General features: G+C 40.5%; 1 protein-coding gene across 2 annotated transcripts; it reads right to left on the minus strand.

Annotated features, from left to right (window-relative positions):
- Positions 1-12: 12 nt before the first annotated feature.
- On the minus strand, positions 13-25,597 carry mapk14b (mitogen-activated protein kinase 14b). Of its 2 annotated transcripts, none has more exons than XM_050037105.1 (12): positions 25,153-25,597; positions 15,706-15,835; positions 10,575-10,633; positions 9,333-9,444; positions 8,470-8,499; positions 8,178-8,225; positions 7,970-8,084; positions 6,931-7,002; positions 3,736-3,815; positions 3,151-3,229; positions 2,346-2,519; positions 13-2,225 (listed from the first exon to the last, which is right to left on the minus strand). In XM_050037105.1, the coding sequence occupies exons 1-12, from the start codon at positions 25,269-25,271 to the stop codon at positions 2,158-2,160; spliced, it is 1,086 nt and encodes a 361-aa protein (XP_049893062.1). In that variant the 5' UTR covers positions 25,272-25,597; the 3' UTR covers positions 13-2,157. The 2 variants fall into 2 exon arrangements, with proteins under 2 accessions (XP_049893062.1, XP_049893063.1); XM_050037106.1 differs by lacking the exon at positions 3,736-3,815 and adding an exon at positions 4,363-4,442.
- Positions 25,598-26,257: the final 660 nt, after the last annotated feature.

The raw sequence follows: 26,257 nt of genomic DNA on the forward strand, positions 1-26,257 counted from the left end.
TACGACACACAGTTACAGGTTTGAAAAATAGTAGCCTTTATTTTCTTATGGTGATATTTACAGGTGGCGTGACGTGCTGTCTTGGTACATGTCATAAAGCACATAGTAAAAAGATATGAACACATCTCAGGCAAAGAAAGCATAACCAATGACCAAACTGACATTTGGATATGGAAAAAGATAAATATCCTACCTAACGTGTGCAGTTGTCGTAAAACTACAAAGAATGAGGCTTCAGCATTGCCCTTCAGCATCCAGTGAGTAAACGTACACTCTTTCCCACAAACATGTGCCCTGCTAAATTATTCAAAAGAATGACAAATATAGTTCTAGCATTACTCAAAAAACAATCAATATTACAAGAATCACAGAATAACATCAAATTTTGATTTAACACACAAAAGAATAAAATAATACATTAGAGGAAAAAAAAGCACTACATGAAAACGAGCTATTGCAAATGAGACTGTGAAGACACTGATGTTTGGTTGACATTAGCCAGAGCAACTGTGGATATAGCTTGTATGTCACAAGGTAATTTGACTCCCAAAATAGTTCAAATAAAAACATTTTAATGTTTGTAGTACACTTCAGAACAAGGGGTCTACTGTTTAGTGGTTTGTATGTCAATACAAAATGTTGGCGTAGTTGTAATACATATTTTGCTTTGATGTATTTTAATGAAATTATAAAAAAAATAGGATACTTTTGGAGGGCAGTACCTCGGGGTTGTTCAAGAATTGCTTTTAACTAAAGAGAAAAAATGAACTGGAACACCTCCAAAATGCTCAGAATTTATAAAACTGATTAAAATTCTAAGGTTGTCCACAACACCTTAATAATATTGTTGGCTCTGATACACAAGCTGTAACTGCAGTCACCACAGCTTGACTGATATTTGAGATTATTGACGGTGCGTTTGGTTTTTGAAACGGTAAGCTTTCCATAAATAATAAAAAGAACCTTAAATTCTGACAAATAATATTCTCTTTTACATCGATATACAAACAACATAACAAAAAGATCATAAATACAGGGCAGACTGGTGCCCCCCAACATTCAATAAACATTAATAGTACTGTGTTTTTATAAATGCAATATGATTAAAGTACATTGTCAGTTGGTGTTGTGGTGGAAAACAGCACATTTTGATAAACTAAAGAGCCAAATCTGGCTTCATCATGCGAAACTGGAGGCTGTGATAATGGGGACTGTAACATTCCTCTGAAACGACAGAACTGAAGTGCTAAAAGAAGAATTGATATGGAGAAACGAGAACAAGCTACACAGATGTTAAGCAGGTGAAATGGATACATAAGCTAAGTCTCCAAACTCATATTTTGGTTAAAAAAATGACACTGTTAGCCTTCAAATCCAAAACTAAGAAATATGAAGCCCTAAATTTGCTGTGTAGAGGTAAATATTTTAATATTTAAGCCTATCCTTTACATACTTCTAATAAATTACATACTGTATCTTTTTATATGCCACTTTAGGCTAAACTCTAGTAATAAAATTCATACTGTCAAAGGGCTCAGCTGAGGTATGACTCAGCAAATATGACTAATACACAAATACGGTAACTGGTTCGACTGAAGAACTTATGTACAAATACTGTTTGCCATATTTACACAGTTCTATGCAATGATAGAAATAATATTTAATCTTAATGTGTGGAAGAAAGATAAACTTTAGACACACCGCTGACTGAAACGTTTCAATCAAACTTTATCTTATATTATTAATTCCTGCTACGTAGAACATTTTTATAAAATCCGTATTAGCAGTTCAATTTGTCCATGTAGTTTATAGTTTTCTGAATCAAAGAGGGGATCAATACAAACAATAAATGTCTGAGGTAAAAACTCACTAAAAATATAAGGAAGATTAAAAGTCTGGGATGCAGAGTAACAAAAACAGCAAAGTGGGGGACAGAAGGAACAAGATGTCAAGTTTTATCCCTGATAAAACAACGTCCCCCGGAGATGAATGACGGCAGGCACTTGAATGTCATGGTTCTGTGTGTGTGTGTGTGTGTGTGTGTGTGTGTGTGTGTGTGTGTGTGAAAAAAGTGGTGGATAGTCACAAGAGACTGATAGTCTTTAAAGAGTGTTTCCTGGAAAACAAAAAGATGGAAGAAAAGGTGCCTCCTCCTCCTCAGGATTCCATCTCATCTCCATCGAACGATGGTGGCTCAAAACTGAGTACCTCCTCGTAGGTTAACCCTGCGAGACAATAAATAGAGTGAGGTTATTGACAAATTTTTTGAGGCAGTCTTTTTAGTACACAACTTGCATCTAACTATTTTCTCCTCAGCAGTTCAGGCTATAGCCCAGGCAACTTACTCTTCCATTCCTCAATTTCCAGCTCGCGGCTTTCGAAGCTCTGGTCGTAAGGCTCCGCTTCGGGCTCGTCGTCTGGATCGTGGTACTGGGCAAAGTACGGGTGGGCCAGAGCCTCAGATGCCGTGATACGTTTGTCTGTGTCCAGCACCAGCATTTTCTCTAGCAAGTCCACCGCTTGAAGACAGCAGCAAGAGAACAATGATGAGTATGTGAAAAGCAAAGAAGCAAAATCTACATCTTTATCCATCTAATATTAATGGCTAGCTGTTAGAGGAACAGTTCATCCCAAAATAAAAGCATTGTTTTGGATAAGTTGCAGAGTGTCGGAAATATCGGCTGTAGAGATATCTCCCTTCTCTTGAATGTAATGTAACTAGATGGCACTTGGCTTGTGGTGCTTAAACACCAAAAAATGCATTTTAAAAAAATAACAGCAATGTCTCTTTCCAGAAATCATGAACTGTTTACTCAAGATAATCCACAGACCTTGCTGTAAGTAGTTACATGTAGGACCTATTTTCTGTCTTCCAAACTACTTATCACTGTGCAGAAGACAGCGTGCATCCATCTAGACCAATAACTAGCACAACTAGTGAGAGGGAAAATACGTACTGTCCCTTTAAAACTGTTTCTACATGGCTGTTGTCAGTATTTATCACAGTGGATGATTTAAATTGGACAAACGTATTGGAATTGACGATAACACTGACCAAAAAACAAAACAGTGACTTTATGACACCACTAGAGGGACCCAGTGAGCCAGTAATAGTGTCAGCCATTGTGTGAGGCTGAAAAGGGAACTTACCGAGAGGATTGGCACCAATAAACACATCAGCGAAGTTCCTCTTGGGCATGTGGGCAAGTGAGTTAATGTAATTCCTCGCCTGTGAGAAAAGATTAACAAAACTGTAAAAGATAATAGTGGTTGCACTTTGTCACACTACGGCTTAAAATGGAAAATCTTTTGACATACATTAATGTACTAAATTTGCTTGGTGCAAAAACTACTATTAATGTTCACCCTTCCAGTAAGGCATGCTTCAAGCACTTAAATACCACCAAAACCACACTCACTACACAAACACTTTAATTTTCAGAATCAATGTGTTGCTGATGCCACAGTTAGCTCATCAGAATACACCGGCAAAGCACTCTGGGAAGCCTTGCTGAGACAAGCATGGTGAGTCAGAGAGGAAACAGGGAGTAAGTGGAGTGAGAGCAGAGGCTAACGCAAAGACAATGCATATGGCAAGAAATACTTTGATAGTGTACAACACATTGAGTGTAAACGATATCGGTGGTTCCGCCCCGATTCCAGCTGGGGAAGGGTTGGTGGGGTTGGAGGGGGGCGAGCCTGGACTTGAGGGAAGGTGGAGGGCACGTGTCTCACCTCATGGCTGGGCATCCTGCTTATGAGGGAGGCTGGGGGCGTCCCCGTCAGGCGCATTATCTGCTGCAGCTGGTTTATATCTATAGCTTCCGAGTTAAGGGGCATCATAACATGGAGGTCAGCATGTCAATGAGCATGGGTGGTTAGGGAGGGTTGTGTATGGAGGGGTGGAAAAGGGGGGGAAACACACACGCAAGGTACGGATGAAGAAGATGTGAAAGGAGGAAAAAAGTTTCTGAGCTTCAGTATACAGCAACCCTCACCTGGCTATAACCTATACTGAAGTACCCAGGTATTTATTTAAAGATGAAATAAAGATTTATATATATAGACGCAGTGACCCTGTGCTGCACTAGAGGCCTCCAATTCTGTCATAAGAAGAGATTCAAAGACTGTTGGGAGTTCATAGTACATGCTAGAAAGAAGTTGGAATCAAAGCCTTGTGCTGCAGTGAAAATGAAGCCATTAAGAAAAAAAACCAATCTCAGAGCAAAACAGGTGCAGCTTAGAAGTAGTAGTGGCAATACAAAGAAGTAAAGTAGACTGTCTGACTCTTGCCAAGGCAACACAAACACAGGCAGGAGGGGCAGTGCAACAGAACTGGGCAGGATGGTTCTTGACACTCACAGACTCCGAAGAGATTTTCATCAAGAGCTCGGGCCCTGGGGTTCCGACGAGCGTCATAATAAGCTTCAACTGATCAATGTCTACCGCACTCACATGAAGGAAAACAGGAGGGATGGAGGGTGTTGGATCAGGAGAGAGGGGGTGAGAGGCACAACAGCCAAAGCTGCTGTCGCTCTCTGAAAAGATTCTTTCATTCATTATAAGTAAAACAAAGGAAAAAAGTCAACAACAGCTCAAATTCAATCAACTCAACTGTGTAATCTGTCAAACAGTGTGATGCATAATTGACAGTTACTGCTCACAACATTTGGAAGTTGAATAATGATCGTATCATTCATTACTAAGGGGTTAGATTGTTCTTGTTAATCAGGCAAACTGAGGCTTCTTTCTTAAGCATGACATGCAATAATGGGTAATTTTGCACATTCTTAGGTATAAAAAAGGCAAATGCAAGCAAGTAGGACTGCCATCGCAAATGTCAACAAACAGTGAAAGAAATTCTTGTCACCAATCCCAAAATCCATTAAATCTACAAATGATATTAAACAGTGAAAAGCATCAAGCCCTTACATTACAGAAGCCAGAACCTGCGAATGTTTAGTACAAACAAAACCAGATAAAGTACATGAGGCCACTTTGTTAAATTTAAAAATGTCAGCGATCATTCGTACATTAATATAAGTGTTTTGCTGTAGACACAGTCTCCTTTCAGTTAAAGGAATATTTCATCCAAGAAATGATCATTTGTATATCAGTTACTCACCCTGTGTTTCCTTGAATTCATAACGGAAACTTTGTTTTTCTAGCGTTCCTCCAGGGTGAACGAAGAATCCAAAAATGGAGAGAATTCTTGATGAATTGAAGTCATAGGGGGCCATGTTTGAAAAACAGCGAAACTATATCAAAACATCAGTTTACAGTACAAATTTTGCACCTGTACTTTCCTGTGTGATTATAATGTGGAGTGGACCATTATTACTTTTGTTTTTCACTTTAAAAACAAAAAACAAAAAAATGTTTTCATTGTTCTAACTAAAAGGTTAATATGTTCGAGTGGATATTTGTGTTGTCATCTTTTTATGTTTGGATAATTTCTGAATTTAATGTATACAAATGTTATATACAGCTGGAAAAAAGGGGAAACTGTATAGATTGTACTGTTGTTGATGAAAACTAAATCAAAACTAAGTAAAAAAAAAACAACAACAAAAAAAACAGCAGTTTACAAACTTTCACACACTCATGCAGTTTAATCCAAGTCTCGTTTATCCAGTTGTATGCTTGCTGCTTCCAAAACACATGCATTTTCGATACAACCGTGCTATTTAAAACACACATGTATTTGAACTGTGCTTGTACATTTCATTCAGCAGAGTTCAAATGCAAGCTCTTGCCCAGGTGAGGCTACTTGTCAGTGTGTGAGACACTTTATGTAGAAGTGTTATAAATACGTAAAAATCTTAAATACGTTTTTGTTAAAAACATGTTTGGGAAGAACTGAGCATACGACTGGATAAATGAGACTTGGATTATACTGCACAAGATGTGTGAGAGTTTGTAAACAGATATTTTGATATAGTTTTGCTGTTGTTAAATGTGGCCCCCTTTACCTCAATTTATCTTTCTGTTTTTGGATTCTTCGTTCACCATGGAGGAAAGCAACAAAAAAAAAGTTTTCTTTATGAATTCAACAAAACAAGAGGTGAATAATTGATATACAAATGGTCACTTTGTGGGTGAGGTATTCCTTTAAAATCTGCAGGAGCATATAAGATGCAGGATCTGATTTTTGGACTTTTCACTTTGTTTGTAGCCTCTATGAGCAAGATCACCTTTCATTGAGACGGGTAAAATCAGACAGACCAGACAGACAATTGCACTCTGTATATAAAACTATGTTTCATGGATGGGAAGCTCCACAACCTCTCAAGGTGATTTAGATTAAGTGTGAGGACACATATTCAATCTGACACATATTCATGTGACCTCTGTAGTGTTTGCCAACATCTGTATCTGTAGGTGTGTGTATATGTGTGTGTGTCCTTATTACACAGTGTCTTCCTGTGTGTTTTGCTATTAAAACATTGTTATGCTCTGCTGCTGCTGCTGCTGCTGCTGCAGCATGGGAAGCGTTGTGGGAGGGGAAACAGGAAAGTGTACCGTATCTTGGAGAAGCAGTGGAGACAACAGTGGGCAGGGCTGAGTCATAGACCACAGGGGACTATTAGCTCCCATCACATGCATGCACATACTCTCACACACACTCACACAGGTTTCCTTGACTATTTTGGAATGCAGCTCACAAAAGTCAATACTCAGCAATGCTTTCAAGTCAGCGTGAAGTAGGTAAAATTGTGCAAGTGGGTGTGTGTATTTGAAACATCGTGGTGTTAACAACAAAGCCAACAGCTTGTGTGAGAACCTTGGGTGCAGAGAACAAGTATACACACAAAAGACGAGTATGCATCCATGTACTGTCTCTTCTAGATCTACCAAAGACCTACAGTGGAGCTCGACTCCAAGGAGCCATTTTATATTTGCATGGCAACGACAGCTGTGGAAGGATACGGTCTGTGCCAGGGAAGAGCGTCTGTCCAGTGAGTAGTTCAGCCATGATGCAGCCCACCGACCAGATATCCACTATTACATGTAATGAAGAAAAACACGCAGCACAGTGAACACTTAAGAATATGATACAACCTGTCTGTTTCCTATTAAGTATCAGTTACATTAATTTCCCCGAGCTCAAGCTTTTCAAAGGCATAATGGAGACCAACAAGGATTCCCATGGGACGCATACAGGGATTCAACAATACATTGTATAGTTTGCTTTGTTCAGTACAAAGTACTTTATTACTTTAAGTAAATTCAACATGCCTCTTTTTTTCCAGAATCTCTTAAACATACAGTGTTGTTGTTGAGCTGTAATTTCTGTTTCTGTCACTGCATCTGGTTAGTATTCAATGTTATTTTTTGCTTTACGTCTGCTACAAAACCACTCTAAAAAGACAGAGCCAAACGCCTTTGTTAGATTCGGAAGTCTTTGCATTTACGTTTGGTGCACCAGCTAAAAGAAACCAACAATTTCTGGTGGAAAAAATAATGCTACACTTGTTTTTGGAAGTATTAAAATCCCCAAACTATGAAATGGGGCAAAAACAGGCACTCTATCAACAGCGCCTTGCAAGTTTTGGCACAGCGAAAAAAAGCAACATACTGCATCTAATCTATTTGACCATTTACGACGACACCACAAAGCCATGTCAGATAACTGCTTTGGGTGCTTTGGTTGGTGTTGCACCTTAAAAAATTGAAAAGCTGGCCTAGTTTCTCTATAATCACCCTCATCATTTGTTATGTAATAGTCTAAACAGGCATCACTACAGAAGAAAAAGCTACATATATCTGGTGAAATTGTATATCAGAGATGTATACTGCAGACAATGAAACCTCCATTATGTATTATTATTTCTATTATTGTTCGGCCCTTTTGACAAATTGAATGCTTGCGAATTACGACAACCCCTTAACACACAGACGTCACCAAGTTATGTAATGTTACATTCAGTTGTGGAGGAAAACATTATGACCCGATCTGTGCGTGTACCTGTCATGTTGTAGTGCATCCAGTTGAGCATGATCTCCGGGGCTCGGTACCACCGCGTGGCTACGTAGCCCGTCATCTCGTCATCTGTGTGCCGTGCCAAACCAAAGTCCAGGATCTGCGAGAGGAAACAGGGTGCATAACTGAACATCTTCCACTCTTCATCTAAATTATATATGGTGAGCCTTGTTTCAAGGCGGCTATTTCTCACCTTGAGCTCACAGTCTTCATTTACAGCCAGATTACTGGGCTTCAAGTCCTGAAGAGGATAGGCAGCAAGAAGGAAAAGTCAAGACAGGATACAGAAGCAGCAGAGAGCTATCCTTCTATCTGCCTTTCTCTGTTAATGTTAAACAAACACCATAGCTGAGGCAGTAATCATTGTTTTGGCCTTTGTAACCAGACTTTCTTTAGGAGGTTAAGACATGTTTCCTCTAAACAAGATAATCTATCAGACTTCAGACCTCAAGTTTATAAAAGGACATTTAACAGTCATAACTTACTCTGTGGATGATATCTGCAGAATGGATGTACTGTGGGGAAAAAGAACAAAATGATGATGATTAAACTTATTTTACACTCTCAATATGAACACAGTGCAACTCAAAGTGTATTCAATTTGCTATTTTTGTACCTAAATTATAGTTTCATGTGTGTAACCCAGTAGTCGAACACCAAAAAGCAACAGGTTATGGACATTTCTCTTAAATAATAGCACAGTTTGTTGTATATACCATTTCCCCAGGTGTTTTTTTACGTTGCAGAGTACAGTTATAAAAGACTGAATATATCAAAATCCTAAATAAAAAGAAATCGAGTAAAACAATCACAAAGAGGGTTCAGCAAATCAAGCAATTATGCTCAGGAACATCATCCGAAATGATTACGACTGAATTACATGAAGTCCTGTCTCAGAAAATAAGGTGCAAAGACAGAGATGTAGTTGCAATGACACTTCTCACTTGATATTATCTAGTGAGAAAACAATATGACTAATGAAAAAAATTATCAATCTAGCTATCAAATTTTGGTGAAATGAACTGTTGCATTGTGTTGCACGAGACTGATTATTTTTTAATTGCTTTGTGTACCTGTCAAGTTGCATAGACATGCATTTCCATGAGCCTTACTCTGGGGTTACTGTGTCAGATGTCAAAGTTCAGTTGTGGCACCGTAACTTCAACTGGTTACACCACTTAAACTAACAGACATCTCTAATATATTTCTACAGCTACTCAACCATTGGACAGAAAGGATATTTAGTATTTTCAATATACTCACAAAGGTTAAGTTAACAGCTTTATAACAGTTTCAGACCAGTCTACTAAAACAGCCCACTGGTCAACAGGCAGGGAGTTTCACTAACCTTTAAGCCTCTGAGAATCTGGTAGATGAGAAACTGGACGTGGTCATCTGTCAGCTTTTGACACTTGACGATGTTGTTGAGGTCTGCACCCATTAGGTGGGTCACCAAGTACCTGCAAATCACACAGTACAGTTGATGGGACGTGGTCTCCACAAGTCTGCATGTCTGTCTTTTGTCTTATGCAGAATCCTTTACATTCAAAAGTGTTGTTAGAGTTCAGTTATTGTTATTTGTTGAGTTGTTCGAGGTGGTTGTAACTTTACTGTGAAAAATGCTATAAAAACTTTATTACTTTCTGCAACAATTACTTTATAGGAGACTGACTTAATTAATAAGTTGTTACTATTTTACGTAACTTTGATAATACTTAATAAAAGCTAGTGGTTCATGGATAATTCATGCACTTTTAAAAGAAGGAAAAGGACAAAGACACTGATATAAAGAGTGTGAAAAAAGAAAATGTTTGATTGTTCCACTCATCTTTTCTTGATAGTAAAATATTTATATAACCAACACATCAGCAGAAGAAGGTCAAATATAATACAAGTGTGTATGTTTTTACACGCTACATCTGCTCAATCTGACCTCATTCCACAAGAGACCACTTGTTGGCTGGCCTGTGAATGCGTGTATGCATCTGCTCCTCTTGTAAGGATTGATTTCACAATGTTTCTGTGTTTATTACTGGTCACATGAAAGAGAAGTGTCACATCTTTATTATGCAACTCCAGTGATGTGTGTGTGTGTGTGTGTGTGTGTGTGTGTGTGTGTGTGTGTGTGTGTGTGTGTGTGTGTGTGTGGCTTCAGCTCACATTTCAACAAATGTGCAACATGCTGATGACGCCACACCATGCAGAGAATTCAAGGATGCTGATTGAGTATTCTGTGCACATACACACGCACACACAGTACCCCCAGAGACTGCCAGATGGCTGTTACCATGGAGACTAGCTGTGATGTGCATAGTGCACAAGTTCACCGTACAATCACCTTGGTGAAATGTGCCACGTGCTGGACTCACATGAAGTTATGAGCTGCGGAGTTATGATGCGTTTGCAACTCTAATTTTGCTGTCGTGTTTATCTGGTTATCATCTGCTGATATGAACGGTTTCATTGTGTGAGAATGAGGAAAACTAATGAGAGCTCAGGACAAAAAGGAACAACACAAACACAAAAGACACAGAGGCAGAGGAAAACCTAAACGATGGTGGTGAAAGGGTGAGAAAAATGTGTGACTTACACATCATTGAACTCCTCTAAACTTGTCGCTGGTGTGAAAACATCTAATAGTCCGATCACCTGAAGACAAAAAGAGAGGTCAAAGGACAAAGAGACATTAACAAAATGTGTGACAGAGATTCCAAATGAACAAAAAAGCAGTTTCATTTAATGATAAAACACCTTTCTGAATACATGCTTTGATAACAACTACAACTAAGAAGTTATAGTGCTTGATCTCGATTATCCTGCAATATCTGAAGTTGAATTTTATCAAATCAAACAAACAGGCAAGTTTTGCCTTGTTATATTACTTACTATATTACTCCGGTTTCAAGGACTCGCGCTTGCTTTTATGTTTAGTGACGTACAAGAGGTTATCCTCGCACTTTGTTTTGGTTACCGAGCAGTTTAGTCACATAAATGGGGCTGATAACAACCACAACAGATGTAATTTCAGAGGAAGCAGCAAACATTATCTGGTGAGGTTTATGCATAATACTGACGGGAGGCACCAGCAGTGTTATATGATGTGTCTAAGTGTGAACAAAGTAGAATAAACACTAAAGACACTAAGCACAAAAGCAATGTGTCATACTGGATTGGGTTACATTTAACTGGGTTCACATGCGTGTTCAAACAACAGCAAGGTGTTTTCGACAGCTTCTCAATTTTGAGCGTGTTGCATTTGTTTTTATTCATTAACATTACAATGGCTGTGGAGATTCTGCACGTTAAAAGTGTGTTTTGGTAAGTGAACAAGCCATTTGCAATACCATATCATTAAAATGGATATGTGAGTTTTCACTGTGTGACAAGAAAGCCAAACATAATCTGGGAAGGCGACAGTATGATAGACTTAGATGACAATTAGGTGCACAAAACAGACTTGTTTTCAGGTTTAAAAAGAGCAAAAAAAAAAGAGAGAGAGAACAAAGACAGGAAACACAGAGGACAATTGTGTGTGTGTATGTGTGTGTGTGTGTATCTACAGTATTTCTATATGCACACTTTCATGCACGTGCACATGCATACTAGCACAGAGGCAGAGAGAAGCCCTGAGCGCATCCCTGCCCCCGCCCCCTGGAGAGAGACTGAGGAAGATAGGTATTGTCAAAAACACGGGAGCAGCCCGCCCACACAGGACGCACAACCACAGCTGATTGGTGGGCCGGAGCCACAACAAACAGCTCATTGGTCCACACAGGATTTCCAAAATTGAAACCCAGGGAGTCTCCTGGCAACAGCGTGAGCACAACACAGAATCCCTCTCTGCGTAAAGCATAGGTAGGTATTAAAATGCTTTGAAGATTTAGGAACAAAAAACAGCTTTATGCAATCGTCCCCGTTATGATGAAACAGACACTGGCAATAACATGCTTAATAATGACCACAAATGGCAATATAACCTTTTAAAAAGGCTGTCAGGAGCTCCACACTCAGATAAAGACTGATATTATTTCATTTTGCAAGTCAGTTTCAATACAACATTAGCATCCTGCATTTAGCACAGCGATACAGGCACTGATTCTGTATAATCCTACATAATCCCAGTAAACCTCTTTTGTTTTTGTTTTTTTAAATGCATGCACTGAGGTATTTTACCAGTAGTACCAGTACACCATGCAACTATAATTCCCAAACTGCTTTTACCAAGAGTGTTCAAGCTGTTCAAGTAGTGATGTTGTGTGAAAGTGGTGCATGTTCATATGGGGATCTGCTGCACTGCTGGTCTTTAACCGTTGCTTGTGGGTTTCTACCACTTTGAGACTTGATACTTCAAGCTGCAGTTTCTTTTCTCCTGTGTGTGCATCATCTACAACTGCCGTGTTTCACAGCGCCTGCAGGTCGATGATACTGGAGAAAGCACCAGTCCACCCTGTCACTCATCACTGAGCTCTCTCATAACAAGTCTATTTCTACCTACTACAATAGCCAACAGTTAACTATTGAGTGAACTCTTCACAATGTAAAATTCCCCCCTTTTTCCCCTACAAAGACCACAGCAGCAACAGAAACTTCCAGTCTTACTCACACACACCAGTAACCAGTGGACTTGCTCCCACACAGCGCGCAGATACCCATCACCTGCACTTCAGCTTGAGAAATCGTAACCACTGCTGTTACATAACACAAGAGGATCCACACTATTTGGTCAAAGTGTTAGCTGGATACACAAACAGCACACAGGAACTAGGAACCGCTTGTGGGCAAGTGTCTGCATATGCTATACCTACACATACACACAGAGACACAGAAAACCAAAACACAAGCAGCACAGATTGTTGGAGGCGAACTAAAGCCACTGCTCTGAAACATTTAAGTAAAACGGCACGAGTCAAAATTGCTGCAGTGACAAAATGAGATGACAGGAACAGACACTGCAGAATGTGTTGATGGGACTGCAGTTGTAAACCTGTTTGGTGACTCACTGCTCACCAAGCGGTGCAGCACAACAGGCTTTGATCGCTCGTGGGGAAAACCTCTTCTAACAGGACATCACACCAACAGACCGCAGCCCCCCTTTGCTTGAGGCCAGTGTGCTCATGTGTGTGTTTACACTGTTTCACATGAATCTAACACAAGAAACCACTTCATACTTCTTAAGAAGTTGTTGCTATTTCATAAATCCACCTAAACTGTTCAACTCCTGTTGTAGTGATGTGGGAAGGGACAGGGAGTGAGGCATTTTTAGGGTGAATGATTGATGCATGCAGGTATATGTGGATGATTAAATGGTGACCTAAGTGACTGTGGATCATTGTGACATGGCATGACATCACAGTGCCTTCAAATGGAGTTGTATACTTTCTTCACAAAAAGAGTCCATGAGTGAATGGGCACTTTTCTGATAGCTTAAAGATCTCATGCACACCAGAATACCACCAGAATATTCACATAATTTTGAGACACAGTCTGAGCTCTGCCATTACAGATGGTTTCCCGGTCGTTCCTAGTTTGAGCTCCCTTTCAATTACTGTATCAAGTGGGTCTCCATCATAGAAACAGAATGAGAGCAGAACGGACGGTCCCATCCAAATCAATGTCGCAGGATGGTCAGACCGGCATCTATTTTTATGTGTGCCGTTGCTATTGCAACCGTGGTAGCCGGCTAACTTCCATATAAACTTCTGTATAAACAAACCGACTTGCGGTAAATCACAAACTCATTGAGGTAAGGGTGATATTCAATTTTCATATACTCAATCTGATACTTAAAAAATATTTCTTCCCTGTTTTTGTCGCCATTAATTGCAAGGTTGTTAAAACATGACGTGCTGTAGCTGCCTCCGTAAAACAAGTGAGAGATCTGCTGCTTAGCAAACAGCTGAGAGTCAGAGAGAGGCCACAGGGATAATCAGCATGCAGATCAGCAGACTTAATGGGATCTTACTTGAGTTAACAAGGCAATTAAGCTAGTTTGGTGAAAGAGAGAAACTTGGGTCACATTCACACCAGGATAGTCCGGGGGACTCGGTTTGATTGGGTGGGGAATGCCAAATTTTTTTACATCTTCCTTTGGTTCGGTTCACTTTCACTCGGGTTGGGTACCGAAACTCTGTACTTTTTGTACTTGGTACCGATTCACATCGGTACTACCGTAGCTTAAAATGAATCGGTGCCAAATTTCGGTACGTGAGGTGGAGGTGGAGCGAGAGCGCATGACTCGCACCTCAGACTCAGCAACAACGGCGAGCCGAAAGCGGCCCAAAGTCTGGCTGCACTTCACGGCAGTTGACGGAGACAGTGCTCGCTGCAATATTTGCGACGCAACGTGCAAGGCAGGCGGGGGAAACACTTCCAATTTAAGGAATTGTATTTATTTCTATTTAAATCTTTTTATTGAATTTTCAAAATAAATGCATGTGCAGACAAAAGTTAACGTGCAGCACTGTTCCTAAATGTTCTCAATAAAATGTTGAAACTGAGAAGTTTAGACTTTAAAAAGTACCGAAATAAGGTACCGTTTGGTACTGGTGCCGAATTCCAGATACCGTATCGGTTCAATTATGAATGGTACCCAACCCTAACTTTCACACTGCACTTTTTAAAACGGACCAAACCGCCTGGACAACGTTACACAGTTACAACAGCTGCTTGTTTGGGAGCGGTATTGTCCGAAATGACCACTGACCAGGAAGAAAAAAAGCACGAGGAAGAAGAAAACCCGGCTCATTGATTGGCCAGGAAACGGAATTCCCCCTTCAGCCGGCTTGGTCACCACAAAAACAATAGAGCAACACCAAATGTATGCAGTCTTTGGGTAAGCACCTGCACCTCCACACTACTCCACGTCTACCCATGAGACATTTTTCCTTTTTTACGGCTGCTTCTCCCAGTTTGCGCTGTTGGCTTTGTTTTTTCTCTACCCAAAATGCAATGCGCTCTACGTCACTTCCTGTCTTTGGTTCGCTGGATAGTCCGTTTGCATTTCCCACTGTAAGCGAACCACACCAGGGTTCACTTGCACATGAACTGAGACCCCCAGTTTTCAAGCAGATCGGGGTTCACTCGTTTGGTCCGCACCAAAGTTCGAATGAGCGATCACACCACTCCAAACGAACCGAACTATCTGTGGAAGCGGACCAGGGTTCGTTTAAAGCGGACCAAATAGTGCCAGTGTGAATGCGTCCTTGGATTAGAATAAATTTGTATTTTTATGTTTAACAAGGAAAATAAATGTAAGAATAAGCTAAAAAAAAAAAACACAGTTCTCAAACTAGTGAATGACAAACTTTACAGCCCCACTGACGTGCCTTGTCACCATAGCAACTAATAACAATTACCAATTTCTTTTGTACTCGTGACAAACAGCTCAATGTCCTTTCTAATAATTCTATTTCTATGGTCTTCATACACATAACTACTATGCTAAAGGCAGATCTTAATGGGCTCCAGCAATCATTATGAGCTACAAGTCAACAAGGATACAGACAGCATGACAATGTAACCAGTGGTGTAACGTGCCTGCGTCTACATGTTTGCACTCACTGTGGAAACCTCATGTGCAACTCCATGTGCACACATATGCAATCCTGGCTTAAGAGCTAAACTACAGAACAATACATATAAACAAGACAGGAGTGAAGCCCTGGGCAGAGATTTATGTCTGGGCGGTGGAGGTGAGGGTGGGATGGTTGCAGGCGACTTACATTCTCGTGCTTCATGTGTTTGAGCAGCCGCAGCTCTCTGTAGGTTCTCTTTGCGTGGATGATGGACTGGAAGGGTCTGGACAACTTCTTCACTGCTATCTTCAGGCCTGACTTCTCGTCATATGCCGAACTGAAAGACAAAGTGTGACTGGTAAGACCTTGATTGTAAAGAAGAAAAAAAAAAGCAAGCACATCACATGAGTCTAATAGTAATTGTCATATCCAAAACCTAAAAGATTTCTCTTTATTTAACTGAGAATGAGATGTTTCACTAGACTGCGTAGGTGGCTTTAACCCAGTAAACAAAGCAAATAATTGCATAACACCGAGCTCTTGGTTTGGTTTCGCTTCTTGTTATACTCTGCAGCCCAGGGCCATACAGGGGAACATGACTGAACCTGTTGTAAATATCAGCTGCATTGTGTACAACACAAGAGTGTAAAAAGCCACCAATCATTTACTAAAAGAAGAATAAATAGGAGAACATGTTCGTCAGTGAACATTTGCTTACAAACAGCAGCGTTCAGACAGAGTTAGACAATCCATTTTTATATTGATGCTGTTCACATGTTCCAGGGTGTTGGTGCTTTAACTGTCATGATGACCACTTGACACCAGAAATTGAAAATCTTTGATTACAGCACCATTTGATGATGTTACTCTTGATTCATTCAGGAAATTACCTGCTGGCTACAACACGTCTATTTGTAATCCATCACAACAAAACGATTTTTTTTAGTGATATGAAAAAAAGAATGTAACAACTGCACTTCATGAAAAAGTAATTAGCTATGTGATCCAATTTACCCCTGGTGCCTACATAACTGTTAACAGTGGCTTATTTTAGCATATCTTACTCCTGTCCCTCAAAATCAAGGCCTGTCCTGCAATCCCGCTGGAGCTGGTTGTGTTTGCTTTAGTCATCATTCATCCTTTCATTCACTATTTTCCTTATTTCATTGTTATGAATGTAACAGAATATGTCATTGTGACTTTGGAGGCAATGTACAAGAAAAAGGAAGGAAAAAGAAACAGGTGTGGCAAAAAGGGCAGAGACAAAGGAAGTGCAACATAAAAGATGAGGGTGAAATCCGCTGGGGGCGCTTTAAAATAAGCAATAAGCAAGCACCTTTATTAAAAACTGCAGCACATATTCTAAGGGTTGATAGCAACCATCCTTTTGCCAGGATCTAGGATTGATTTAACCTGTAAAAATCAACATACTGGTCGGTCCACACACAGACAGACGTTGTGACGGTGATGGAAAGAGAGGCAGATGGGCCTTGCCTCCTTGAGAAGTGCGACATTGCTGCATTTCCTGTACATGCGAGGGAACACAACCCACTTACAATAAACCACATTCCTTCCAGGTCAATCACTTAAGCTGTATTACAAATGGATGATTGCAAAATCAGTCCAAAAAAAAATTCTGTGCACCATTTCTGCTGAGAAGTATTGCTTCTTCTTATTGTGGTCTGAACATGTGGAAATGAGGGTTTTCTTTTTTTCCATTAAACTGCTTTTGCAAACTACTGAATTCACAAAATGAATGCAGATGACTTGCAGGGAGTGCTCATTCATACACTGGTGCAAGGTACTAAAACTACGTGAACTATATGAACTACTGACCCAGTCTCAGCTGCACTGTGGCCTTCCAGTTAGGAGTTTGGTTCAAGGCCATGTCAACACTACATTTTACCGTAAGAAACGGAGTCATTTCCTCTGGACATATTGCACAAACTGATTAAGAGGTCTGAACTATCGACCTTTCAACAGCATGACTTGGATACCTGTGTTTCAGTGTACAACACGACCAGTAGTAGCATTAAAAATAAATCTGCGTTGGTGCACAAAGTTAAGGTCCTCCTGGAGTGCCACGCGTCCATATTAAGAACATTAACATAAGCAGCACATTTTTTTCCCAGTAAGTCAGAGATAATCTCCCACACCCAGTGTACTCTATGTTCCCGGCTCGCAGAACAACTGGTATATGTGTCTCACTTGTAAGGGAAAACCCATACTCAGTTAACACAGAGTATACCCAAGCCAAGTGACAAAACAAAACACGCACATGCACTGTCTTTAAAAAACTGCTGCTAATTTGCAGGACAAACAAGACAGGTCTAAGCATACATCATCCAATTAGTGTGTAATAAATGGAAGTGCAATAACACATGGCCATAAAAACGTGTGCTGTAAAACAGAGCAGCGTTATGAGACCTGGATCACGGGGAAAGGAGTGATTGTCAGAAGAAGACAGGCAAATGTGTACTTCAAATGACTTGTGGAGATGTCAAAGTGTTATGTCCTTCCTACTTCCATCAATTCACTTTACTTCAGGAAATGAGGTTCGCAAGAGATTAAAGAGACAAAAGGATAAAGGCTGGCACATCACTGCCGACAGCGGCTTCTACACCACAGTCACCGACACAGGGATGCATTACTTGTGCAGCTTAAATCAACCAGTGCATTCATGATGTTTTTCCCTACCTTGTCCAATCTGCATATCTATGTATGTATGAGTAAGACTGCTTATCAGAGTCTAACGTGGGGGTGTATTTATGCTGAGGAACACGGCTGGCACTATAAAATCTTGGCACACACATTACGAGCCTCGCGGCTTCATTTTGACTGATTGCAATTTACGTCAGCTACCGGAGGAACATAAATTTGATAAGACTGCAATATGCTGTATATCTCCGTCATCTGGGACGTCATGTGTCATCTTTACTTTAACAAAACTCAAGAAATATTTTTTAATCCTCTGTAAATCTAATTAGCAATACTTTAAGCATTAAATCTGATGTCAGGGTCAACTCCATATTGGAAGCGTTTACTGACACAGGTGTTGAAAAGCAGCGCCACAGGAAGGAACACTAAATCATCTGTGTGCACGCTAAAATGATTAATAGAGTGATAATAAAATACAACCTGTTTTGCAAGCATTGAACTGCTTAGTCATCCATACACAAGTCAAACAAGAACGCCTAACCCCATTAGTTAACATAATAGTCAAATGCTGCACTTCCCATCTAACCTGAATGGTATGAAAGAAAAAAGACAATACACAAAGTACTCCAGAGGATATTTGGGTATTTCTTTGACACATATTAGGATGTTGCTTTTAATTTTTAGGGCACAGCTGCATATAAATCTGTGCATATAAACTATGAGGAGAAGAAAAATCAGACCTGACCAACAAATCCTGTCAGTCATCATGGAAAGGACACCAGCAGCAGGTATATGGGTCTGTAGCTATTAAGACTTGTTCTGTAATGTGTTTATGGTTATGACAGGAACTGACAGCCATGTGATGACAGTCAGGCAGAACACTGTGGACTCAAAAGCAATGTAACAAGAGGGGAAATGGGGAACATGCTTTTAATGAGCATGTTTTTAGATGTTTAGTAGTAATCAATTCAATGTTCCCTATCATCATCTGGCTCTCCTGTAGCTAAAGGACACATCAGTCATCAGATCTCACTATCGTGATGCACCTTAATCTTTAACAGTAAACGCTCTGTTATGCACACCATGACCTGAGGCACAGTAATGCTTCTGTTTGACATATAATGTTATTAAGGTAAATCTGTTTTAACACTGACTTTTCATCAACGTACATATGGCCGGGGGGATGGGATTTAGCTATCTTGCTAAGTCTGGGACAGTTAATGATTGTCCACAGCCCCCGTTAATTAAACATATAAAATAACAATAAATAAAAAATTAACCTGGCTGTGTTTGAAGAGCCAAGCTTTCTATGATTGCAACCTTAGTGACAGTAATATAACGTGGTTAAGATGTTTGCACGGCAGCAGCAATAATGTCAGTATTTACATAATCCAAAATAATTAAATTATCATAGGGCACATAAACACGCTCATTTCCTGATCTGCTCTGCTAACAGTGCAAACTGCTCAACTATGCCTCCTCTCCCAGATAAACTGGTTCCCATGTCTGTATGTGGTCCAGGGAGTTTTGCTCACAAGTTTGACAATCAAGACAGATGAGTTATGTACGCCTCTTTCATTTACTTGACATTGAAAGACAATGAAAGTTTCGTTTTATCTGTGAGTGATTCAGATGCAGCAGTTACTCTTCTTAACAATACTTAATGAAGGATGAGTCTTAAAGTGTGTCCACCTTAAATGGCTTTGTTAAATGTTTTGTAGAACTGGAGTCATAGCTTTCATGGGCAAATTGTTGGGCTATTTATGTTCATGCATGCACCTTCAATGTTTTACATGCTGTTATCTATACAGAGCATTTACGAGTGTCATATACTAACTATATATTAAATGTCCAATAGGATATGGGGGGCTAAACTGGCAGAAATGGTATGCAATATTCATTATTGTTCTCATTAGTTTAGAATCACCTGAAACTACGACTCATTGCGTTAAATGCACATATGGAGCGGGTCCTCTTCCACAAACTCCACCATGTTGTTAGGGCCATCTGCGTTTTCGCAAAGGCCACCCAAGTTCTCCTACACCCTTGGCACGCAGGAGAAGTTTCAGTTGGTTGCAATCTGCAACCTATCTGCCAGAGGCCACTAAATCCTACACACTAGTCCTTTAAAAATACTTTTAATAGAGAAATTCACTGGTCCGACAGAGTAACTGAAAAAGGCTGAAATGATGGAGTTTACAAAATTGCATAAAGTTGTGTCTTTGGGCATCTCAGCACTCGTGGTGTCTTGCATGCCAAGACATACTGGGGCTCCAAAGCCTGATCCACAGTTTTTAAACCAAAATGAATGGTTTTACTCTTTTGACATCACAAATGCATTCAGCCACGCACCTCACATGACTGAAAATTGCTGGCTTTACACTTAAGCCTCCTGTTTGTTTGTACAGCTGACAAGTCAGTGTGCATTTCTCTGAGGTTAAAATCAACTGCGTCAGCCAGAACTTGCCACAATATTGCACCTTCTGCCCACATCAGCCTCATCACACAATCCTGTCTTTATCAGCAGAATACCTGATGCTACATATTGTCTGTAAAGACAATATAAAAGGCTGTTACGGGACATAAACACCATGCACACACCCATGAAAGCCAACTAAATAAACACTTGCTGGCAATGTAACAAAAAAAGGGAGAAGAATCACTTTCATGGTACACTGACACATTTAAGGACACCAAGGCAACAAGCAAGGCACATGTTTTTACCACAGCACCTTGTGCAGAAAACTTTTTGTGATATAAATCTGTCGAAATCTGTTGTCTAAGCAAATTGATAGCAGTTTGAAATATGTTTTGGGAATGAGGAAATATCCAAACACATGAATATCTGAAAGCAGGAAACGTTCTAAAAAGAGAACCATGTTCTGATTATCAATAACTGCTTGTGATGAGTTCTGTTGCTTCTGAATAAAAGTGTTGTTGTTGAGGCATGCAGTGATTATTTCCACGCTACATTTGTGTTATAATTACATCTTTGTGTTATAATTACATCTTATCTCTTTAAAATGTTTATTAAATCCTTAATAATATTTAGCAATAGATGTTTTTAGCTGTCTGTGCATATGTCATGCACTTTGTTATAAGCTGGGGAATTATTGTTTTGATTTCATCAAAGCCTGAAATATTTATACTTTTTAAGCCATGATTCATTTCCCTGCACTGAGCAAAAAAAAGAGCAATTGATTTAATATGCATGCACGCCCCGTGGGCCTGTATGGTTTCTGTGCTTGTTTCCTCTCAGCTGAGGAAGACCGAACAACACGAGGCACTCAACACACAGTCCATACTGTAACCCCAGCCAGCGGCATTCACTGTAAACGCTTTCTTTCCACTCTAACCCTGGACCACCTCCAAGTGTGACATTCATATAATAGAACAAAGGTCAGAAATAAGGCGAAAGCAGAAGTGTTTTTTCTCTAATAAGTCTTGTATCTGAGTGGCAGATCGATGAGAAACATGATTTAAAACCCTGCGTAGTACGTGCTTTCCATATTTAAAAGTTGGGAAGAATTCAAGGGGAGGAACGTCGTGGCAGCAACAACAAAGAGTTTGCCGGCTGAATGACTGAGAGCGTGTGTCCAGCTGACCAACAGCCGTGACATGGTGCTGTGGGGTTATTTATACATTTCAGATACCTTCTGAAGGGTTTTAATGACACCCTGCTGTTTGGACCACTTCGCCTTCAGAATTTATTGTGAAGTTGTAGTATTCAAAAGGCTCTGTGATCATGAGATGTTTCCAAGAGACAGGCTGACAACTCCTTGTACTGGTTGGGGATCTAGTCAAATACAGAGGAAAACACAGAGGAATTTCCTCAAAGGCAACTACAAAATAGCTGCAGGTGACAGAATGAATGATGCATGTGGCCTTGTTTGTGGAGATGGGGGTCTTTGAGAATCCTACAAATTGGTTAGGCAGTTAAGCAAACTGGTCACGATGAAGGTCCCTTTCTGGCCAGAAGCCAAAATGTTGACTGCATTAATTTGAAAGCATGCTACAGTCTTTTGTCTGTATGAGAATAAGAGAAGAAGACAGAAGCTGAGTGTGTGTTCTGGAGTATGGCAGGTAAGGAAGTATACTGACGACAAGAGATGTTTGGGAGCATAAAACAAATCCTGAACACTACTCAGCCTTCAAGTCAACATTTGAGAGCATACAGGCCTGGATTTGTGAGAGCAGAATTAAATTTGAGTGTGCAATCCTGATCATCTGCATGCTTGTTTCAGAGTCTGCTCCCTCAATTAACTCCAGCTGTTTCAGGAGCTTCGGAGCACTTAAGGCTGCAAGAGGTCGCTTGCCAACCTCGCAAGCTGTAAAAAGACACACCCATATCTGGACATCGGGGTCATGTCTTTTTCAGTGTTAAAGTCAGCACAAGTAAAAGAGTCAGCTTTTGAATGTATTGCTCCACTGTAAGAAGTGATGTGGGAGCATATGACTATTTAGGACAGTGGGATTTACATATTCTATATGCCTTATCGTTTAACTTACAATTTCAGTTATTGTGGCCGTGTGGATCTGCACTGTAGATTAGAGTTCAGCCAAATATTGGTGATCCAACAGATTTCCTCACAGTGTTACCCATGCGTCAGATTTGTGCCTTGCCTGTTGTAAAACGTTGTCATTCTAAAATGATATAATCATTGGTAGTAGTATTTATTTGAACCATTTGTTTTTTAAATCCAGTACAAGTTGGATCAGGTCCCAGTAAACCAACCTTCCCATATTAGGCTCAGAAGTGACAGTGAGCCTCGTTCAATACGGTTCTAATAATTTTCTCTTTTAAAAGTATTCATAAAGGTGGACAGTAAAATATAAGAAAACCCCTCTGGTTAAGAAAATAAAACTAGAAATAGAACTTAACACCAAATTAAAAAGGACACTATGATAGATAGTAATGAATTTTAATTTGACTTTTAAATTACTCTTAAAAATGAGCCAACAAATTCTATGTGATTTTAGTCATTTAACATCAATGCATTTAGATTTTTATTATAATAATAAAGGTGCCAAATGCTGCTCTCCACCAGGTGACTGTCCCAACTTTTATTCTGAAAATGTAAGGAAGCATCTAACAACACAAGTCTTCACTTTTAGGTCAAACTGAACCTGTTATGCTTTGTTTGAGTTTGAGCTCAGGAGATTCAGACTGCCAAAAGTAAACTTTGATCATTACAAGTGCGAGAACCTCCATAGCTGGCTCAATTACAGCTACACAAGTCACCCTGCATGTTCAAATCATCTATCCTCCTGTCCTTCTTTCTTCCAAAATTCCAAAACTTTGTCGTAAATATATTGACCTACTGCATGGTGTGCTCTCGGGCTCAGTTATACTTTTTTGTGCTGTTAACATAACTTTATTTACACATACAAAACTTGTTTTTGGCATTTGTGAAATGGATTCAGAATTGTGCAGGGCTAGGAATCTTGATTCTTATGTGCTACTATTATTCTCACTCCCACTTTTTTGTGCAAACTGTGGAGCATCAGGCCAGACATTAAAGGTCCAGTGTGTAGGATTAAGTGGCATATTGCGGTGAAGTTGCAGAACTGAAACTTCTCCCATGTGCCAAGCATTTAGGAGAACTGTGTTAGTCAACACGAAAAAGCAAATGGCCCTTTTTGGAGCCAGTGTTTGAGTTGTTGCCTCTAGGCTGTGTGGAAGAGGACCCGCTCCATATGTAGATGTAAACAGCTCATTCTATGACAACTAAAATGCAATAATTCTTATTTTCAGGTGATAATTAACTAATTAAATCATAGTTATGAGTCTTATATATATCATTTCTGCCAATATATGCCCCTAAATACCACAGACTCACCCTTTAAAAAACCGAATTAAAGGAAGATAAACACACCTTTTTCATTTTCAGCACCCCTCTGGTCCTGACATAAGTGCATGTTATTAATATACATCACAGTATCTCACATATCTCTATAATGAAGCCACTGTATTCATGCATGCCTCCCATATGCACTGGCAGATATGCCCAGTGATTGCCTTAAGTACAAAATGAGGTCATGGTTAACCCTTCATTCACCACTAATAATAACTGCACAACCCACACACACTTAACAAGTGAAGGTGTTAAAGTAGGGGTCAGAGCTACCGGTAAAGTTAAAGTGACGGCACCATGCCATCCGTGACTTTGTGATGACTAAAAGGCGTCACAGCTGAGGCCACTACCTAACCTCGGGACTGTGAGTCATGGGTGTACCACAACGGGAGAAAGGGTGACATCATTCTAGAGTCATCATCGTCGTCGGATGGGCTCCTATATAGAAAGCTCTCACTGTGCACGAGGGGGCCTACTTTCTGAAAACCACGTGACCTTCTGGTACTCTGCAGGCTGCACCCAACTGGAAAATGCATAATGCATGCAATGTGCGGATGTGTAAAGTACCAGGTTGTACGTGCAGGACTACAATACTATTGTAGTGGGAGGCGATTGTTTCACTAGGTGCTGGTTAAACTTCGCTGCTGATGAGCTCAGATCATATCTGGTGAGAAGGCACCGCGCTGGCAGATGATGCAAGCAGGGACATGCCACTGATCAGCTTCTTTAGAGGAGACTGATAACCGAGTAAAAAGCAGCTCGTCTGCATGTTTAACACCAGTAAGACATGATCTGGAGCTGTCAGTGTGGTTAGTGGAAACCAGCGGGACACACAGGTGTTTACAGGAGCAGAGTTAAGCAAGACAGCGAAGCAAAAATGTGCACAAAAACAACAATAATCCCCACCCGCCGAAGAAACGCGAGCCACCCCGAAGCGTGCACGATGTGGCAGCGGTTCATAGCAGCCCAAGTATGACAATGTAAACAAACGGCACAGCTGATAGTCCCATATTCTTCCACTGGCACCCTTAGAGACTGATAAGCACCCCGTGAGAAGGCAACTCTGACGGGCCTCTGTGGGTGCTGGGAACCCGTTGTGCAATCGCGCTGCTCTCGATACTACTCTGCAACAACTGCTTACCATACGGATCCGTAAGCACCGGAGCCGACTGGAGACAGGTTCTGGTACCGCTCCGGGACCTCCCACACGGTTTTGTTGAGCTCCTGTCGGTAGAAAGTGGGTCTCTCCTTCTGCGACATTCCTGTGGATTTAGCAGCCGCGCAGCGACAAAACAAGCCAGCGGAAACTTCTGCCCTCTCTCCTCTCCTCCCCGTGTGGCACGACGCGGTGTGCTGCTGCTCCCTAATAACACTTAAACACCGAGAAGCTCCTCAATCACGCAGAAAACTTCACCCGCCCAGTTCGTGTGCAAATGTCGGGGCAGTTGTGCAAAGAAAGAAAATCCCCTCCTCTCCGTGCACGTCGGGGCGCTCGGAGACAACTTCCTCTACAAAACGGGTCAGGAAGCAGTCTGGACTAGCTTTCGGTGAATTTTTCGCACTGGTCTCGCTTTGCTGGCGCGCGGAAACGTGAACGCGGACGTCCCTTCGTCACTGACTGCGCGCTCCCGCCAATAATTATTTTCTCGCGAGAGCTGAGTCGCTGTTGAAAAACCAGTAGGGGATATCCGCGAGGACATGAGTGGGAATCTCCCTCTGACAGTCTGACAGTCAACACAACATGTTTTACCTGTTTGAATGTACCTCAGATATAATGACGTCATACAGTGCAATCACACCTGTGTGAAGAGAAAGATATCTGACTGGAAACTACGTCATGTTTAAAAGAAATACAAAATAATGTACACTGCCTACCCCTTGGACTTTATATCTTACAACTCAATGAACTCAATAATTAAGATTTTCTTTTATAATAATCAACAAATAATACCTAAAACTATAATAAAACAACTATATAAAGACGATAACACATACCTGATTGCACAAGTACCTTTTACATTTAAAATGACACACCTGAATGTGGAAAAGTGATGCAATTTATTTTCATTAACTGCATAATTAGTTTATGGAAACCACCAGTGCGTAATCAAGGTGTGGCAAACCACTGTGAGTTAATTACAAGGGAACGTCCCACAGCTCATTGGCCAATATGCAAAACTCCACAAAGGAAAATGACAAACAGACCATTTTCATAGAAGAAATTTTGATGCGTCACAGTATGAAAA

This window comes from Epinephelus moara, chromosome 24, assembly GCF_006386435.1.
Source record: "Epinephelus moara isolate mb chromosome 24, YSFRI_EMoa_1.0, whole genome shotgun sequence".
Classification (NCBI taxonomy): Eukaryota; Metazoa; Chordata; class Actinopteri; order Perciformes; family Serranidae; genus Epinephelus; species Epinephelus moara.

Excerpts from the sequence above, each read along its gene's own strand:
- mapk14b (XM_050037105.1), bottom strand. The coding sequence starts at position 25,271 with ATGTCGCAGAAGGAGAGACCCACTTTCTACCGACAGGAGCTCAACAAA. Across the intron at positions 9,445-10,574 it reads TTAGAGGAGTTCAATGATGT|GTACTTGGTGACCCACCTAA; the intron begins GTAAGTCACACA and ends TGTGATTTGCAG. Across the intron at positions 8,085-8,177 it reads ATGAAGACTGTGAGCTCAAG|ATCCTGGACTTTGGTTTGGC; the intron begins GTGAGAAATAGC and ends TTCCTCTCGCAG.